General features: G+C 50.9%; 1 protein-coding gene across 2 annotated transcripts in view; it reads left to right on the top strand.

The window, feature by feature from the left end:
- ft (cadherin-related tumor suppressor fat) overlaps positions 1-19,981 on the top strand; it is a 51,175-nt gene extending 31,194 nt beyond the window's left edge. The window contains exons 2-22 of one of the 2 annotated variants that reach the window (XM_076535423.1): positions 2,049-2,402; positions 4,480-4,716; positions 5,670-6,059; positions 6,347-6,760; positions 6,839-7,171; positions 7,255-7,432; positions 9,175-9,355; positions 9,426-9,679; positions 9,797-10,227; positions 10,493-10,837; positions 10,942-11,271; positions 11,410-12,561; positions 12,678-13,793; positions 13,873-14,149; positions 14,243-14,524; positions 14,603-14,907; positions 14,976-15,241; positions 15,305-15,748; positions 15,826-16,201; positions 16,268-16,483; positions 16,570-19,981. In XM_076535423.1, coding sequence (XP_076391538.1) covers positions 2,049-2,402; positions 4,480-4,716; positions 5,670-6,059; positions 6,347-6,760; positions 6,839-7,171; positions 7,255-7,432; positions 9,175-9,355; positions 9,426-9,679; positions 9,797-10,227; positions 10,493-10,837; positions 10,942-11,271; positions 11,410-12,561; positions 12,678-13,793; positions 13,873-14,149; positions 14,243-14,524; positions 14,603-14,907; positions 14,976-15,241; positions 15,305-15,748; positions 15,826-16,201; positions 16,268-16,483; positions 16,570-18,600 — 9,912 coding nt within the window. In that variant the 3' untranslated portion in view covers positions 18,601-19,981. The remainder of the gene's footprint in view (positions 1-2,048; positions 2,403-4,479; positions 4,717-5,669; positions 6,060-6,346; positions 6,761-6,838; positions 7,172-7,254; positions 7,433-9,174; positions 9,356-9,425; positions 9,680-9,796; positions 10,228-10,492; positions 10,838-10,941; positions 11,272-11,409; positions 12,562-12,677; positions 13,794-13,872; positions 14,150-14,242; positions 14,525-14,602; positions 14,908-14,975; positions 15,242-15,304; positions 15,749-15,825; positions 16,202-16,267; positions 16,484-16,569) is intronic. The other variant, XM_076535424.1, reaches the window with a different exon arrangement.
- Positions 19,982-20,026: the final 45 nt, after the last annotated feature.

Genomic DNA, 20,026 nt, shown 5'->3' with positions numbered 1-20,026 from the left:
AAACTTCTCGTCGTTGGTCGTTCGTCGTGGTCTATGGGGGCCCCCACGAAGATACGTTATTAATCGGCCGATGTCAGTGGTTCGACCCCTCATAGAGAACCCATAGGACCCCGTTCGGTAAAAGGGACGAGCGAAGAGTGGCAAGGAGAGGCCATGGAAGTCGAAGGAAGAGGGGAAAGAGCAGGAGAGACCTACCTAAGAAAAGACAGAAGCACGGTTCGGAAAGAGAAAGACGGAGGAGAAAGACGGTGGAAGAGAGGGCGTAGGGTAAAGGGAGAAACAGAAGAATGGGACTCACTTCGTGCATGACCCAAAGAAACCCCCGCTGAGCGACTCGATCCGATCCGCTGATCCCCGACCGCGCTGACGCAGATACCATCTTTCCTTGCACTCCGAATGCTCTCCGGGCGTTTCTTTACCGCCCATATACCTCGCTTCCCCTCTTCTCTCGAGGACCGGCATCGGCCACGAAGAACGAAGAAGGCGAAGGCGAAGGCGAAGGCGAAGGCGAAGAAGAAGAAGAAGAAGAAGAAGAAGACGAAGGAGGAAGAGGGAATATTGTACACACCGAGACAGCTATATGACCGCACTGATTTGTCTGCTTATTGTTGCCGTTGCCCCGTCTGCTTGTTCGGCCAAGAGGATCGTGACAACGGTGACGCGATCGAGCATTCTTCCCGCGAAATTCGCGATTCTCCTTGCCTTCTTTTACTAGCTTCGGTAACCAGTTCGAACGATAGACACGAGACCTTTCGCTGTTATCGAGTTCGCAATTTTTCGCGAGAATCGGAACACAGAACTGCGTTTCTGAAATTAGATACCGTCGAATTTGCCAATCGTTAGATCGTAAAATTATCGATTCTCGTTAACGACGAGTCGAGAGTCCAGAGTAGAGGAGCTTCGGTTTTGTCAGTCGCCAGGATATAATTATGTGCAATCAATATAAATCTACGGTTCGTTGTTGTGCCGTGGCACACGGTATGCATGCGAAGGATCGTGAGAAAGTTAGTTTTTTCGATTCGACTCGTGTGTACTCGTGTGTCTCGTTTCATTAAATTCTCAGTCACGTCAACGGCCAAGGTTTATGCGACTACCAGAAGCCAGCGTGTATCGAAACGATCGAAACGACGATGAAACTATTGGATGAAATTGACGAGGCGCTAGCTGTAACAACATCTTTTGGCTTAATTCATCGTCACGGGCACGATCGCGAAGAAAATTTGACGAAACACAAATTCCTCAAAAATGAGATTTATTGAAAAATATTTCGGAGAACAAGTAGTACGACACGCGCGAGTCGAAGCCGAAGACGACGCTCGAGAAAACGGAATATGGAAATACGTAGTAGGTGATTTTTAAGCTTACGTAATCCCCGGTCAAACCGTCGATCATCCTAGTAATTAGTCGGACTTTGACCGTCGTTGATAAAGTACGCGCCATCGATTATTGCCTCGATACGTTTAGGTGTGCCACGATACGTAACTAACCACTAACCACTAACCACGGAATGACGAACAATGCTCGGACCAATGCGATGCGATGCGATTCGATGCGATGCGATGCGAAGCGATGCGATGCGATGCGATGCGATGCGATGCGATGCGATGCGATGCGATGCGATGCGATGCGATGCGATGCGATGAGATGAGATGAGATGCGATGCGATGCGATGAGATGCGATGCGATGCGATGCGATGCGATGGGATGCGATGCGATACGATACGATACGACGCGATGCGATGTTCCGTCAAGCGAACTCTACGACTTCAGCGCGGAACGTACCAATAAATTTGATTTTTTAATTATTTTGCAATGTTGGGTGTGTTTAACGACGATTCGTTGCCGATTTCTCTTCGGGATCGTCGTAAAAACATTCCACGAAGATGAATGTGCCTCGAGAAAGATGGTTTAAAATTTGAAACGCGGGCGTTGTAAAATAAAAAATGGTGGAATAAGTAGTTTCGCGAAAGAAATTGTGGTACGCGTAGGTATCGATGGAGCAAGGAAACGAACAACCGTAAAGACGAAGGAACAATTTTTAATTACAGGTTCGCGTGACGGTGCTGGACAAGAATGACGTGGCACCAACGTGGGGGAGCGGTCCTTGGAAATTCAAAATTTCCGAGGAGGCACCACCTAACACCGTTGTCACGGTTCTCAAAGCGTTCGATCCGGATACGATCGGGACGTTAACTTACAGCCTGCTACCAAATGGCGGCGCTGGCAATAATTTCGACAGTCAAGAGCCGACGAACGAAACCGAATGCCAATTCAAGCTTCATCCAACCACGGGACAACTGACGCTCGCGGAGGCACTCGACAGAGAGAGCAGAGAAAAATATGTCCTGAAAGTTCGAGCCGATGATGGATTGCAACACACCGACATCGCGTTAACCATTCAGGTAAGATCTCTTTTCCATATATCATCTTCCTGACTCGGTGTAATTTTTTATCGGACGATCTGAACTTCTAATTAGAAATACGTAAGTACTTTCGCTCGGTCTCGCGGACCGACTAAACCGAATCGAGCGTATTTCCTCGCACTTATCTGGTTATCTATGCCGATAACCTTCGAACTATGCCGAATCTCGAGCGAGAAACAAGTTTTTATTCGTCGAGGGTTTTTTCATTTTTCCGCACGGTTAGGTTAGGTTAGGTTAGATTAGGTTAGGTTAGGTTAGATAGACGCACGCGCGAAATCGGTACGTAGCTAGAGGATTCGCGAAAGGACGGGGCAGCCAGTTCGTGGCGAATCTATCGGGCGAGGCTCTCTCGGAAGTCGGAATGAATAGGTTTTCAGCGTCGAGAGGGATCGACACGCGGTGGCGGTATAAAAGAATAAAGCGGAGGTGGGCACGGTTTGATTAAGGAGGGTTCGGAGACGTTTGCAAAAAGTGACGGTTGCCTCGAGACGATGCGCTGGATGACGAGGAGAGAACCCGAAAGCGAACTCTTGGCCATGTAGTAGTACAACAAGAAGAATCGAATTCTGGAGAGAAAGATAGAAAATTGGAAGACGCTTCGAGAAGAAATAAAGATAACGCTGTCCGATCAATTGTTTTTTTTCTCTTCCGCGTCTTTTAATATTCACCGTTATTACGCCGATTACGAATCGATCGGTCTCGGTTTTTCGAACTGACAACCCCCTTCAAATCGATCGTTTCCATAATTTACTAATTCTCGAATGTTCTAATTGGCAATTTCCGAATGGTTTCGAAAGCCTCCGGGGAAAAGCGATCGCGCGTGATCGTTAATCGGTACATAGAAAATTGTAGAAGAAACGCATAGTGGATATCCGACACAAATTGGCTGTTGGACAGTGTAACCGAGGATGGAAAGGGATAGAAAGAGACGAAGGAGCAAAGTAGAAAGAGGAGGAAGAGGAGAAGAGGAAGAAGAGGAACGAAAGGGAAAAGGACAAAGTAGTAGGAGAGATCGTCGAGATGGGGAGGTCGGAGAAGAGAAACTCTTCTAAGGTCGATCGATGGCGAAGAGAAGGAGAAGAGAAGGAGAAGAGAGGAGAGCTAGAGGGGCCAGAAGGGGCAGATTCCGCAACTGTCGGCAGCGGGCCTCTTTCATGGAGCCCCAAAGAGGCGAGCTATGATCGGGACTGGCATTCCTTTTGCCTTTAAGAGACCCGGATAGAATAGCGGACGGCGGCCAACGAGAACCTTAAAAGAATTCCAGCCATTACACGTCATAAGGATAATTTTTGCGATTGTCTCCGACGGATGTTGGCCCTGCCCCGAGCTGCTCCGGTCTCGGCTTGGCCCGCTCTTTCGCTACCGTGGCTCTTCCACCTTCGTTAAACCGGCGCGGCGCGGCGCGGCGCGGCGGCCTCCCTTCATCGCGTTTTTTATCCGCGCGAATCGTTTCGGTTGGCCAGCGGTAATGAATTATACGGCGGAACGGAGGAAAGTCACGTGACTCGATACCTTCCAAGGATTAATACCACCGCTTAACGCCAGGATCAAGCTAGATCTTCCTAGCGATATTTAACGGTTACGTTCGATCGTTGCGAGGCGCATAGCGATACGATTCGAAGAACGTATACGAACTAATAACGCGAGTAGCGTGCTCGATCGTCGTCCGGATCTTGATGGAAAGGTGTTTGCTCAACGGCGACGTCGAGTACAGTCGAAAGCGTTACCTCCGATTCCGAGTTGTTTATCTTAACCCGTTACCTTTTCGACCCTCCTCTTTCTCGATCAAGCATAACAACGAACACCGGAACGGAAGAAGAACGAACAGGAGAAAAGAAAAGAAGAAGCGCGAGATGAATCGAGGCTGATCAAGAATAACAATAATTATTCTTACGGATTCTCTTCTGTTCCGTAGGAATAACATCGTTCGAGTACGTCGAACGAGAAGCCTCGGTAAAATTGCTTCCATAAATATACCGTCGTTCTATTTTAGTTACGAATCCGGTAAAATAAACGCTGGAAAATCGGAGGTAAGGATGATCGTTGAATTTTCTAGGTGACCGACACCAACGACAATGCACCGATGTTCCAAAGTAGCGCGTACTCGTTCGACGTTCCGGAAAACGTGCCGCGAGGAAGTCGAATAGGACAAGTGGTCGCGACCGATGCGGACGCCGATGGACCGAACAGTCAACTGAGTTACGCCTTGATATCGGACTGGGCCAACGACGTTTTCTCCTTAAATCCTAGCACCGGCGTTTTCACGCTCACGGCCACTCTCGATTACGAACAGGTACGTATTCTCCTAACGCGTACCTCCTAATACCTAATGTCTCGAGATCTCGGAATCGTGTCTCGAGATAGACGCTAGACAGAGATCGCTTCTTCTTCGAATCCGCGCGAGAAGCAAGAAACGTTGCCGACGCTACCGGCGCGAGAAGAGCATACTCGTTCGAAGAATAAGTATGGCTTGTCTCCGAAACGTAGCATCGGACTGTCATTAAAAACGTCTGTTGATCGATCTGTCGGACTGTTAGCGTTAAACCCTAAATTCTAGTGTTGGCTTCGTGGTCGAAAGCTAATATAATAGGCGCGTTCGAGCTCGAACGTAGAGGCGTGTTTCATGGTTATAATCGTTGCCTCGAGCGACTAACGTGCTTTACCGTATGTGGACCTCTCGCGTGCTTCTATCCCTTATCCGTGGCGCTGTCGATCGACTCGCGCGATGCAAACATTTCGAAAACTCGATGAAAATTCTCGAATTCGGAAGCGCTGTATTAAAGTCGTTTCGCGAAAAGGAAAGTCGGTTCGTCGGAACAAAAGTTTCGCACCGATTACTCTTACTTTGCGGGCAGCTAACAATTTTCCAACGACTAACACGAGTTTCGTGGAAGCGACGCGTCGTTTCTTCGTTTCGAACGCGCTCGATGTTCCGATATTTTCGGCTCCGACGACCGTGTAACTATCCGCCCTATATCTGGTAAGGCATTACGATGATGAAGGGTTCTACAACCTACCCCCTCTTTCTCTTAATGCGCCGCCTATTCGAAAGCGTTTTATCGTGTTTCTGGTGCGCGCGCTTTTATACGATGGCCGCGTATTATTCGGCAATGTTCCTGATCGTTCCTGATCGTTCCTGATCGTTCCTGATCGTTCGTCGAATCGTATCGGACATTCGACTACTCGAGTACCGCTTAAGTGGTTTTACGTAAGCTGACCAGGCTAAGAGGAAGTAAACTTTTTCAGGTCCAACATTACATCCTGGTAGTTCAAGCAACGGACGGCGGTATTCCGGCTCTTTCCTCGACCGTCACCGTTTACTGCAACGTGGTGGATCTGAACGACAACGCGCCAATTTTCGAGGTTGGCCCGCACGCCGCGGACATCGTGGAAAATACTACGATCGGCACACCGGTGTTATCGGTGACCGCTCAGGATCTCGACTCGGGAGATAACGGCAGAGTGATTTACGCGGTGGCCGGCGGTGACGAGAACGGTGACTTCGGTGTGGCGGCAAACGGCACCCTTTTCACCCGGAAGTTGCTCGACAGAGAACAGAAGCCGCTGTACAATTTGCTCCTCACCGCTACCGACAGTCCTCGACCACCGGCGCGACCTTTGTCTTCGACCGTCCAGGTATGTCACGGTTGCCTCTGGAACCGTGTAAATGAAAACGGTACGAATGTAAATTTATTCAAATCGACTTCGCCGATTGATCTCTCGATCGGTCCTGTCACGCTCGCCTAGAAAGGTTGTTTCGTAACCGTAAAAGAGATTCGATTATATCCGATAACCGGATGTACAGGTTGCTTCGAAAGCGAGTGCGCGTTCTAGTTAATCGATTTAATTCCCCCCTAATGCGGGGGGAATAAATGAAAATTAAAATGGTTCTAACGAGAATCGATGCGTGTGTACGCGTGCAGGTGACCGTGGTGTTGCTGGACGTGAACGACATGTCGCCGGAATTCATATCGCCGACCAAGATATCGATAATAGAGAACGCGGCGAGTAACACGGTGGTGATGGCCATTAAGGCCGTGGACAGAGACGAAGGACGAAACGGATACGTAGAGTACTCCCTGGAGGACACGACGCTTCCGTTCACCGTGGGTCCCGTAGATGGACTGTTGCGCGTATCTGGCTCGCTGGATCGCGAATTAAGGTCAAACTACACGTTGGAAGTAACCGCGAGAGACCGCGGTGAACCACCGAGATCGTCCTCGACAACCGTCACTGTCACGGTCCTCGACGAGAACGACAACTCGCCGATTTTCGACCCCAGACAATATTCGGCCACCGTCGCCGAAAATGCTAGCATCGGAGCTAGCGTGCTTCAGGTACATACGCTTCGGGCTTATCCCTATCCGATCGTGAGATCCGATTGTCCTGAAACATTGGTAATTTTGAAACGACAGGTGTCGGCGATGGATCGGGACGAGGGCGCGAACGGTAGAGTCAGATACAGCATCTCGATGGGAGACGACAATCGCGATTTCACCATATCGGAGGACGGTGGAGTGATCAGGGTGGCGAAGAACCTGAACTTTGAACGAAAATCCAAGTATCATTTGACGATTCGTGGGGAGGATTGCGCGTCGGAAGTCGGGGAAACGCCACGAGGCGACAATGCTCAAGTTACCATCACTGTACTCGATATAAACGATAATGCACCCGTTTTCTTGGACTCGCCCTATCTGGCGCACGTAATGGAAAATATGGTACCCCCTGGCGGAGGATTCGTGATACAGGTAATAGCGCGAGATCGACATGATCGATTACGGTTAAAGTTACGAACAGGTATCGTAAAAGCATCTATTATTCGAATGCGTAGGTAAAGGCCTACGACGCGGACACACCACCGTACAACGATCAAGTCAGATACTTTCTGAAAGAAGGAGACACGGATTTATTTCGAATCAACGCGAGCACGGGCGACATATTTCTCCTTCGACCTTTGGACAGGGAATCGGTACCGGAATACACGCTGACGTTAGTGGCCATGGACACGGGTAAGTCTTTTCCGCTCTTATTCTTACCTACTGTTAGTTCGGTAAATCGAAGTCGTCGTACGAATTACGCGAATTACGCGAATTACGCGAATTACGCGAATTACGCGAAAGAGAAAAAGAAGCGAAGCAAAATCGCGGGTACAGAGAGGCTATTCCCCCTAGCAGATTCTTTAGAAATGTACCTTAAGGGAGCGGCTAAATAGGTATATAGGTATGTTGGAATCTTGCACAAAGACTGGCATTGAAAGGGTAGTCGCTATTCTTCGGAGAGGATATTTTTCCGGCCATCTTGGTAACCGGTCTTAGCTTCTATGTAAACTGGTTGTGAATTAGCACGGACAAAGAACTTAATTATATTGGCTTCCGAGGAAAAAATCGAAGGACGAACGACGAAACGAGAAAGAAAGTAGTGATTTTAACAGCCGAATCGGTTAGAAGGAAAAGGAACTGTTCGTTGCTCGTCGACCGGAAGAGAATCAGTCGTTCGGCAACGCGCGAACCCCGACAGGTAAATAGACTAAACGATAGACTATGTACGCGCTCGGTTTAAGTAATGAGCGGTAAATATACAAATTGGATATAAATTTGTGGGTTGTTCGATGAGATTCTTTAAGCGGTGGGCAGTTCCTCGTCGAAATCTTTTTTATCGTTGGCCCAACGAAGCCGGTAGTCTCCCGTTCGAGGATGCCCACCTCTTCCCCCCTTTCGTTCGTTCGAGCATCGGGGGTCCAATCGGTCCCCGGCGTGGTAGACAAGCCTGCAGAGTTATGACGCGCGATTATGATAATCGCTCTCCAAATGCCTTCCTCTGGCTCGATGCTGCGAGCTGCACTCTCTTTCTCCCCACCTTTTACTTTTCTTAAGCTTCCTCCTTCCTCTCTGCCTCCACCATTTCTTCCTTCCTTTCCTCTCCCTTTCTTATCCTCTTTCCTAAACTCTGCCATCGTCCTGCCCTTCGAAGTTCTCTTCGACGTTCTCTCTCCGTATCTCTATATCTCTCTCTCTCTCCTTGAACCTCTCGGATCCTGAAACCGGCGTCTCTCGAGATCCTATTCGAATGCTCGAATGCTCGAATGCTCGAATACTGCCGCGCATTATACTCCTATTTTATTCGTACGTTATGTCACGTGTATCTGGCTGTCGCGCGCACCCTACCACTCCACTTTTTCGAGAACACGCGTTACGAGTTTACTCCGCCTTCTACCAAGGTAGCACTGTCCTGTTCTTTCGAAACGACGAAAAGAATAGCTCGGCGATTAATTTTCGCGATCGATAATTTCCTACGTATCGACCGGTTTAACGAACGAGTAAAAGAGATAACGCTAGCAAGCGTAACCCGCTATATTTCTCCCCGAATTGGCCAGCAGGGAACACCGCCTATGCCATTGTGCTTCGCGTTCTATACTCTCTTACCCTCGTTCCGAGAAGAAGAGAGAGGAAAGGAGCGTGATTGAACGATATACGCTTATAGAGGCGCGTGGCCCACGGCACCGTCTACAATGTACCTGCTGCAATCAGAGAAATCAAGTCCCCCGAAAGAATAATGGGCTGTTTTAGGCGGCGCGATTAACTCGACGCGACGCGACGCGACAGTTATAGTTTTTCTTTTTTTACCGAACGTTCGATATTTAAAGTTAACCGATTCTTATTCCTTTTCGCTGGACCTATCTCTTCTTTAAACAGCCTGTATAGCGATGCGATCGTAGAACGGTTGATCGACGATTATCGAACCTGTTCCGCAGGTTCTCCGCCATTGACTGGATCGGGCATAGTTAGGATCGTCGTGTTGGACGTGAACGATCATAGTCCAGAATTTAATAGGCAGGAATACAAGGCGACGGTCAGCGAAAATTCCGTTTCCGGTACATGGGTCGCTAAACCGCACGCTACGGACAAGGACGAGGGTCTTAACGCCAAGATCACGTAAGTACGATAACCGATAAGTTGTTCGTAGAATCGTTGCTTCTAGGATATCCAACGATCGCTGATACAGTTACAGATTGTTGGGAGAAAATTCGGAACGTTTCACCGCGGACTCCGAAACCGGTGAGGTGTTCACCGTGGTGCCTTTGGATCGCGAACAAACCTCCGTCTACCACTTAACCTTGATCGCTCAAGATTCTAGCCCGACGGAATTAAGAGCTTCCGCCGTAAATTTGACGATTTTCGTTACGGACGTGAACGACAACGCGCCGAGATTTTCTAGTCCAAGATATACAGCCTATGTACCAGGCGCGACCAAACCAGGTAAGGGATCTCGATCGACTGCCGAGAACTTATCTCGAATTTTCGATATTTCGTAAGCGAGAAGTAGAATAGCGAGAAGAAGCGAACGATTAAACGGGTAGACGGTTTCGTTCGCAGGTGATTTCGTGTTCGGCGCGAAAGCGATGGACGACGACGACGGTGAAAATTCTCGGATCGTCTACCGTCTCCAGGGAATCGATGCCGAGAAGTTCGCGATCGATTCGAACAGCGGCGTGATCAGAGCGACTCGGGAATTGGCCAATGACGAAACCAGCTACCAGTTGCAAATCCAAGCGTCCGATTGTGGCACGAATCCTCAATCCGTCACGGCGGATCTGGTCATCCATCTGTGGGAGAGACAGCTGTTTCCTAGCTTTCGCTCGACCATCAGCACGAGATTCACGTTGCCCGAGGACGTGCCGGAAGGACGAGTGATCACCAAATTAACTGCCACCACGCCAAAAATTGGAGCCGCGAGCAATTTGGTTTACGGAATGGCTGGCGGAAACGTAGGGGACGCGCTGAAAATCGATCCGCACACCGGCGAGGTTTGTATCCTTCGTACGGATCCTTTCCAATTTCCTCGCTTTCGTCGTATTATCCTGATCGACGAACCGAAATCCGCAATTTGTATCCTCGCTCGAAGCAACGTGCCCTGTTCGTTCAACGATTGACCGATAAAAGCGACCGCTAACGATTTGTTTGCGATGCTCGAAAGACGTTGCTCGATTCGAACAGGACTCGTCGCGTCGAGATACGCGCAGATCGCGCCCGATGAAAGTTAGAAAATTGTTGTACGTTCGTTTCGCGTAGGTGTTGGTGGCGTCTGGTTTCGATTACGAAACAGCGCCGTACTACGAAGCTTGGGTCGAAGTTCGTGATTCGGATACACCGGCACTGAGAAGCGTGGTGCAATTGCTCGTGAACGTAACCGACGCTAATGATAATGCACCGATAATGGAAGCCTCGATTTACAATGCAACGGTACCCGAGGACGAATACCCGCCTTTGTTCGTCGGCAAAGTTTCCGCGAAAGATCGCGACTCTGGCGAGAACGGACAAGTGTCCTATTACTTGGTCAACGATTTCACCGACACCTTCGTCGTCGACTCCGACACCGGGGAAATTAGCACCAACGCGAAATTAGATCGCGAAGAGGTGAGTGTTCGAACGACGCGACCTATATCCTATGCGACGCGACGCGACGAACGATAGATATAGGATATAGATCGGTGTAAGGCAACTTATCGTTTTCGTTTCAGATCGCTTCTTACGAACTGATCGTGGAAGCGAGAGACCAAGGGCAACCGTCTTTGACAGGCACAGCCACCGTGCTGGTCTCCGTGTTGGACAAGAACGACAATCCGCCGCAATTTACCCGATTATTTAGCGTGAACGTGACAGAGAACGCGGAGATCGGTACTTTCGTAATCAGGATAACTAGCAGCGACCGCGACATCGGTCAAAACGCTAACGTCACCTACAGTTTCACCGATAATCCCGGAAAGAAGTTCGCTATGGACTCTCTTAGCGGCAACGTCACCGTGGACGGACACTTGGACAGAGAGGAGCAAGACGAATACTTGCTAAAGGTTGGTATCGAAAAGTTGGTGAAATGCTCGAAAGCGGATTATCATAGTTTCGTTAGCTAGAAAACAGCTCCTCGGAATAAATCGGACGTAACCTTTTTCGATCGTTTTCTAATTTTCTAATCGAAGATTATTGCGCAGCTGGTGGTTGCGGACGGTGCCTGGCAAGCAGCGACCGTGCTGACGATAACCATCCAGGATCAAAACGACAATCCACCGGAATTCGAGCAGGACTCTTACCGATTCCATTTCCCGGAGCTACAACCGCCTGTCGCGCACGTTGGCCAAGTGGCCGCGATCGATCGCGACAAACAAGGGCCAAACTCGGTGATATCGTACAGCCTGTTGCAACCGTCGGACCTGTTCACGGTGGATCCGGCCACGGGCGACGTGTTCAGCAAGAAGAGCTTGAGATACAAACATACTCATCGACCGAATTCGCCGGAGAATTTGTACTCGTTGACGGTGGTCGCGACGGACAACGGGAAACCGCCGTTATCCTCGAGAACGGTAGTTCACGTGAACGTGGTAGACGCTAACAACAATGCTCCGAGGTTCGAGCAAAGATCGTATCTGTACCCTGTGCCCGAGAACTATGGACAAATTCGCCAGACGTGCGACGGTCAACGCGTGATTCGACTGGTGGCCAGGGACGATGCCGATTACGGGGTGAACGCGGAGATCGGTTATTTCTTCGCGGGCGTGAACGGAACCGGTCCCTCTCCGTTGGAATACTTCTCGATTAACGAGAACACCGGCTGGGTGTACGTTCGAAAAAGTTTGGCCAGCGTTCCAGTGGGCACCACCTTCCTCTTGAGAGCGCGAGCGATAGACAAAGGCGTGCCGCCTCAGATGGACGAGGTTCCGTTGACCTTGGTCATATCGGGAGAGAATAAACACGCTCCGACTTTTGCCGCGGACAGCTATCAGGTTCGAGTACCCGAGAACGAGCCCGTAAACACTACCATTTTGACGGTGAGCGCTACCGACGACGATCAACACGGTCCCAACGGAATGATCAGATACAAGATATCGGCCGGGAACGAAAGAAACGAATTCTTCGTCCACGCCATCACCGGCGCTGTAACCATACTGGAACCTCTCGATTACGACCTGGTACAGGAATATCGGTTGAACATCACCGCGACGGATCTGGGTTTCGAACCGAAACAAGCAGTCGCGACCTTGACCGTGAACGTGTCCGATATCAACGACAATCCACCGACGTTCAATCAGAGCGTCTACGAAGCCTACCTGTTGGAGAACTCGCCGGCCGACAGTTTCGTTTACAAGGTTAGACTTTGGTTTACAAGGTTCCATGTTTTCTATTTTCGTATCCTCTTCCTCCTCCGTGCGTTCGCGCTCGCGTATCAATCGGATCAATAGGAGTTTATTATTATCGGTTACAGGTCGTTGCCCGAGACATCGATTCGCCCAAGTACGCCGTGGTACAGTACAAGATTATCGGCGGTACAGGCAAGGACCACTTCCGCATCCGCGAGGACACCGGCGAGATCACGTCCCTGATCAGCTTCGACTACGAGGAGGCGAACGAGTACACGTTGGACATCGTTGCCGCGAATCCGGACTCGAATCCGCAAATGGTCGGCTTCACGACGGTCCTGGTGCACATCACGGGCGTGAACGAGTACTATCCAAAGTTCGTTCAGCCCGTGTTCCACATGGACGTGTCCGAGAGCGCGGAGGTAGGCACCTCGGTGGGGCTCGTTCAAGCGACCGATCAGGACGCCGGCGAGGACGGTCGAGTCTACTACCTGTTCGTCGGCTCGTCGAACGATCGAGGATTTTCCATCGGTTCCGAGACGGGTATCATCCGAGTGTCCCGTCGACTGGATCGCGAGACACAGAACAGAGTGGTGCTGACGGTGATGACGAAGAACAGCGGAGGAATACGCGGCAACGACACGGACGAGGCTCAGGTGATCGTCTCGATCCAGGATGGAAACGATCCGCCAGAATTTCTGCAGAGCAATTACGATGCCACGGTGTCGGAGGGCGCTGCGCACGGAACGCGCGTCCTTACCGTCAGGGCAGTCGACAAGGACATCAAGCCGCAGAACAACCAATTCTCCTATTCGATCATCGGTGGCAACGTAGGCCAAGCTTTCAAAGTGGACCCGCAAACCGGGGACATTGAGACTGCCAAGCAATTGGATCGCGAGTCTATTCCGGTCTACGATCTAACTATAGGCGCTATAGACACCGGATCACCGCCTCAGACCGGTACCGCTTTGGTCCATATCGAACTGTCCGACACCAACGACAACGGACCGATCTTCGATCCACCGGAAGTGATCGGTTACGTGAACGAGAACGAGCCAGCTGGCACCATCGTGATGACCCTCAGCGCCACCGATCCGGACTTGCCACCGAACGGGGCACCGTTCACCTACAAACTGGTCGGCGGACGACAGAGCGACATGGTCACTCTGGACAAGCATACCGGTGTGCTGAAGACTACCAGAAGTTTGGACAGGGAAGTTATGCCTCAATTGGATCTCGTGGTTCGTATACGTTTTGGTTGATGCCGAGAGAAACGACGGCGACGCGGAAACGATGCTTCAGGTAAGATCTCTGTTGCAGGTCGAAGTGGAGGATTCCGGAATACCGCGAATGAGGAACGAGCACGCGATAACCGTGATCGTGACGGACCAGAACGATAGCCCGTCGTCGCCTAGATCCGTTCACGTGATCGTTCATTCGTTCAACGAACAGATCCCGTTGGGAAAGATCGCCGACGTACATCCGAACGATCCGGACATCACCGGCACCTATACCTGCAAGATACTTCAAGGCTCGAATCCTAGGATTCTCGGTATTCCTACCGCGTGCGATCTTCACACGAAGAAAATCACGCCAGGTTCGTTGAAAGGGGCGCGATCGAGAATGTTACGGCGAAGAATCGTTGGCAACGCTTCGAAACTAATATTTTCGTGAAATTTCGCTGCCGTAGGTGTCGGTTACTCTCTGAGCGTCTCCGGCAACGATGGTCGTCATCCGGACGTGGTATCGAAAGTGACCGTGGAGTTTCTCGTGTTCGTGAACGCTACCATCGAGAACAGCGTGACGTTGCAAGTCTCGAAGCTGAACGCGAGAGATTTCCTCGGTCAGTACTATCGCGCGTTGCTGGACGTGTTACAGGAAGAGATCGAGATGGGCGACAACCTGAAGATCTTCAGCCTCGGAGAGAACGCGTCCGACTTGAACATTCATTTGGCGGTAGAATCGCCCGAAGGTAATCCGCGCTCTTATCCCTCTATAAGCTTGTAGCGTTTTCGAAAGCTCGATATAATCGTCCGTTTCCATCGAACAGGATACCGTAGTAAATACGATGTTACCGAGCTACTGAATCGTAACCGAGAGAAAATTCGATCGCTCCTGGAAGGTAAGAGCTTCACCGTCGGCTATTCGCCGTGCAAGCACATACCTTGCGAGAACGGGGGCAGCTGTAGCGACAAACTTGTGATATACGACGATGCCAGGATCACGGACAGTCAGGCACTGATTCTGACGTCGCCGAGGATGATGCACGAAATGAGCTGCAAGTGTCGCGACGGTTTCACCGGGGACAGATGCGAGAGGAGACAGGATCCTTGCTCGCCGAATCCTTGCTTGCTGGTAAGCGCCCTCTCTCGCGACCGAGAAATATTCCGATTCCTCACGAACCCGATCGACGATTTTTCTAGGGAGGGCAGTGCCGACGATTAGGTTACGATTTCCAGTGTACCTGCCCGATCGACCGTGAGGGAAAACTGTGCGAGCTGGAGAGAGGCGACGCTTGCGCGAGCAATCCTTGTCGAAACGGTGGATCTTGCAGAAAGAGTCCCGACAGCTTCAGTTTCTTCTGCTTGTGTCGCGCTGGCTATAGGGGAAATCATTGCGAAGCCGTTACGGATTCTTGTAGGCCGAACCCCTGCCTCTACGGAGGTTTGTGCGTCGGCGAGAAACCAGGGTAAGTTTCGTAGGTTATTCGACGCGGGAACACTCGTCTACAATTCTCGTGTCGATCTTTCAGATACAGATGCAGTTGTCCGGAGGGTCGTTACGGGAGACACTGCGAACGATCTACCTTCGGATTCGAAGAATTATCCTACATGGCTTTCCCGGCACTCGATTCGAACACGAACGATATAACGATCGTATTCGCGACCACGAAGCCCGACGCTCTCTTGCTGTACAATTACGCTCCGCAAACCGGAGGACGTTCGGATTTCGTGGTGTTGGAATTGGTAAACGGAAGGGTGGTGTTCTCTTACGGTGGCGCGCGAAGCGCCATCACCTCGATCAGCATAAAAACCGAACGATCGGTATCCGACGGAGAATGGAGGAAAGTGACGGCGACCAGGAACGGAAGAGTGGTGTCGTTGAGCGTGTCCGTGTGCAGGGAACACGGCGATATCTGCGACGATTGCAGACCAGGCGACGGCACTTGTTACGCGGACGACGTAGGACCAACCGGGTTAGTTAGTAGTTAGATCAACGAACGATTACCGGCGTTCAGAGACTCCGACGATAATAAACGATTCGGTTTCGCAGAACTCTGAATTTCAATAACAACCCACTGCTGGTGGGAGGTCTGGAAAACGCGGACCCGGTATTGGAAAGACCGGGACAAGTGCACTCGGACGACTTCGTGGGATGCGTGCACTCGGTCTCCATAAACGGTAGGGCGTTGAATTTATCGAATCCGATCGCGTCTCGCGGCGTCAAGTCGACGTGCGTCCGATCGAAGAAGAATCCGTGCGCGAAGGACGGTAACGGAAAGGAGTCGGTCTCCGTTTGCGAAGCCGCGACCGACTGCTACGACAAGTGGCATCAAGTTACTTGCCGATGCGGACCGGTAACCGCGCCCAATTGCGAGGCCGCGCTCGAGCCCGTTACTCTCACCGACGGAGGTTACGTCGAATTCAAGGTACGCTGAAACGTCGCTAAGATCTGTCGGCGGAAACGAAAGATTTCAACGGAAAGTTTCGTTTAGGTTTCAGAGAAGCACAGACGGATGCAACTGTTGGAATTCCTGTACGGTGGCTCGACCGTCTGGCACAAGAATCGAACGAGACGGGCCGTCGACGAGGACACCGGCTTCGTAAGCAGCCCATCGCCGACGAAAACGATCGGTCTGATGTTTAGGACGGTAAAGTCGGACGGTATTCTCGTGTACGCGGCGACGAACAAGCATTTCACGTCTGTCGAGGTATTTATACTTGTTACGCGTGTACGTAGAGAGAGAGGGAGAGAGAGAGAGAGAAACGGGTGTAAAAAGAACGTACGATGTTGCAGCTTCGCAACGGTCGGCTGTTTTACGCGTCGTTGCTGGGATCACCTGTGAACATGTCCGGCAACGCGGAGGTAGGCTTAGCGGACGGCCACTGGCACAATCTGACGCTCCATTCGTACCTTCGAGGCTTGAGATTGTTCGTGGACGGTATTCAGATGGGCGAGGAACTGGATTCGGCCGGTGTCCACGATTTTCTGGATCCGTACTTGTCCGTGTTGTCGATCGGTGGGGTTAACCAGGAGCTGTACTATGCCCGTAGCGGCGGGGCCCGCGCTTTCGAGGGCTGTTTAACCAATTTCACCGTCAACAACGAGATTCAGCCGTTCAACGGATCCGGTTCGATCTTCAAGGAAGTATTGTATCACGGTAAAGTGAACACCGGATGCAGAGGACTGGTCGGGATCAGCGCAGCGGCTACGGCCGATCCTCTGAGCATAGGGATCACCCTGGTGATCGTGTTTTTCGTTATCCTATTGATCGCTATCCTGGTCAGCTTCATAGTGTTTCGACTGCGACGACAGAACAAGGAGAAGTCTGCCCCGTCGGTGGTGAACAAGAACACGAACGCCATAATGAGCGGTAATCCGCTGGTCGGCACCGGCAACGACAACCTGATGTCCCGTCACGAGAACACCTACATTTCCGACGCGTCGGATCTGCGCGGAGTGGGACACATGGGTCCGGAATTGATCTCGAAGAAATACAAGGAACGCGAGATGAACGCGAGCAGCGAACATCGACCGCAAAGGCCGGACATCATCGAAAGAGAGGTGACCAAGTCGCCGCCCATTCGAGACGAACATCCGCCGCTGCCTCCGCCGGCGCAGACTTCGTTACACTCGCACGAGCACAACCCGGAACCCGACATGCCCGAACATTACGACCTGGAGAACGCCAGTTCCATAGCACCGAGCGACATCGACATCGTCTACCACTACAAGGGCTATCGAGACGGCATGCGGAAATACAAAGCCACACCGCCGCCCATCAACAACTACGCGAACCACCACAAACACGCGGGACAACAGCACCGGCACGCCGGCCCGTTTCCTCCGCGAGCTCTGCCTCCGCCCAACGTCGCTCAGCCTCCTGGACCGACTCAGAAACTGTTGCAGAGTACCCCGTTGGCCAGATTATCGCCCAGCAGCGAACTGTCCGCTCAGCAACCGAGGATACTGACCCTGCACGACATCAGCGGTAAACCGTTGCAGAGCGCGCTGCTCGCGACCACCTCGTCCTCCGGAGGGGTCGGCAAGGACGCGTTGAACTCGAACAGCGAGAGAAGTCTGAATTCGCCGATCATGAGCCAATTGTCCGGCTCGACGGCTAGCCGAAAGGCGCCGCAATCGAACAACGAGAACTCGGTGAACAACGTCTCCTCGGGACCGATGGGTCTGACCGCGGAAGAGATCGAGAGACTGAATTCGAGACCGAGAACGTCTAGTCTGGTATCGACCCTGGACGCGGTTAGCTCGTCCAGCGAGGCTAGGGGACCGCCCACCCACGGTGGGCTGCATCTTCACAGGAGACACACGCCACCGGTCGAGAGGCTCGAGAGAAGGAACTCGTCGACGACCGACGAGAGCGGCAACGACAGTTTCACCTGCTCCGAATACGACAACGCCTCGTTGGTCGGCGACAAACGATCGGACAATCCGTTTGCCAAACAGGACGACGAGGAGGTGAATCAACGGGCGAACGAATCCTCGCAGACCAATAAACCACCGTTACCGCCCAACGTCAATTACGACGGGTTCGACAGTTCTTTTCGAGGATCTCTCAGTACTTTGGTAGCTTCCGACGACGACCTGTCTACGCACATGGGAGGACTGTACAGGCCCGCTAACAGCGGATCACCTTCGACCACCACCACGGCATTGAGCTGGGATTACCTGTTGAACTGGGGACTAAATTTTGACAGTCTGGTCGGAGTATTCATCGACATAGCGGAACTGCCGGACAGTGCCAATCGCGTTCCGAGTACGCTTCGACTACCTGCTAGTATACCCAAGCCGTCCGAGGAATACGTTTGAATCTTTACCACGATTTTAAACGACTATTTAACCACCAGCTGTGTTAGCGTTCTCGTCCGCTATCCGAGAATCGCCGAGCGAAACCGAAAAACCTTGGAAACGTTTCGCGATGGAACTCGAACGAACCTTCGCTCGGGCCATATCGCTCATTGATTCTACGATTCGGACTCGAGCGAAATACCGAGACCGCGGTATGTTCGATCGATAGTGGGGGCATTGCATCGCGTTTCGTTCGAAACTCCGCAAGGAACGTTTAAAGACACGCGCGGCAACGAACATTCGGAAGGACGCGGTGCCTTTTCAACGTAAACGGAACGAACGGACCACGAGTCGAATACGCTTTAATTGCCGATCGAGTAAACCGTCGAACTACGCGTAAGAAAGCGCGTAAATCGATAAGCGAATCGTCGCGAAACGAAAACTGTAGCTTCTCTTGCCATAATCGTAGAAGAATACTCGAGACGATCGATGACAGGCTGATTTTTCTCGACGCGTTTCGTCGAGTTTATTCGAGAGAGAGGGAGAGAGAGACTTCGCGCGTCCGGTCACTACGGTACCTCGATGGATCGTCTCGGGTTAATTCGTTATGTCGGGATAACTGTGAATTTGTAAATAAAACGAATCTCTGTTCTCGGGAATAGATACGAATAGCTACGAGTTTCATATAAATCTTAAGGAAAGGTTTTTTTTTTTTTTTTTTCGTCGAACTTGAACGTGTTCGATGTACGCTCGAGTGCAACGTAGGCTTCCCTTATCGTTAGTTAAGCGACTAGGTTAGTTTTTCCTTATGCTCTCCCTAAACTCTTCCCTAGATTCATCGGCGTTTTCCCTTTACCCCGGGGAAGCCTACCATGCTCGCCACTGTACGTCATCTTCGAAACCGTATTATTGTACGATTGTATCGCAAACGTTTAATAATTCTGTATATAATGTACCTACCTTGACGATCTGTGCCAGATAATCTCGATACAGTCGTACAATAGGTAGACTCGTAACCAATCGTTAAAACGAAGAAGAACGAGAAGGAGAATAAGAAAAAGTTGAAGGGAAAGCACTCTTTCTGTTGGCGTTCCTCGTTATAGCCGTGTCACCGCGACTACGACTTTACCTGTGCGACGTTTTCCTACAATCATCCTTGTGTACGGCTCGATCGAAAACGTTGGACAGAGTGTAACTGTCAGACTGATTATTTTTTTTTCGATATCTCGAACAAGATTCGTATAATTATCGCGCGAACGATCGTGAAAATTGTGTAAATTACGTGCGAATTTCTTCGTTGTAAATAGCGTACGCCTGATCTGTACAAAGTGTATGAATGATACGAGTGTATCTACTTTATCATCGAACGTATTTGTAATAAAGGACAGATTTGTAAAAAATATTCATCTTGGTGTTTCTCTCCTATTTCTAATATTTCTATCGGTTG

Source organism: Megachile rotundata, chromosome 9 (assembly GCF_050947335.1).
Source record: "Megachile rotundata isolate GNS110a chromosome 9, iyMegRotu1, whole genome shotgun sequence".
Classification (NCBI taxonomy): Eukaryota; Metazoa; Arthropoda; class Insecta; order Hymenoptera; family Megachilidae; genus Megachile; species Megachile rotundata.
Note: the sequence above shows the minus strand (reverse complement) of the source record. Positions and strands in the feature narration are given on the sequence as shown.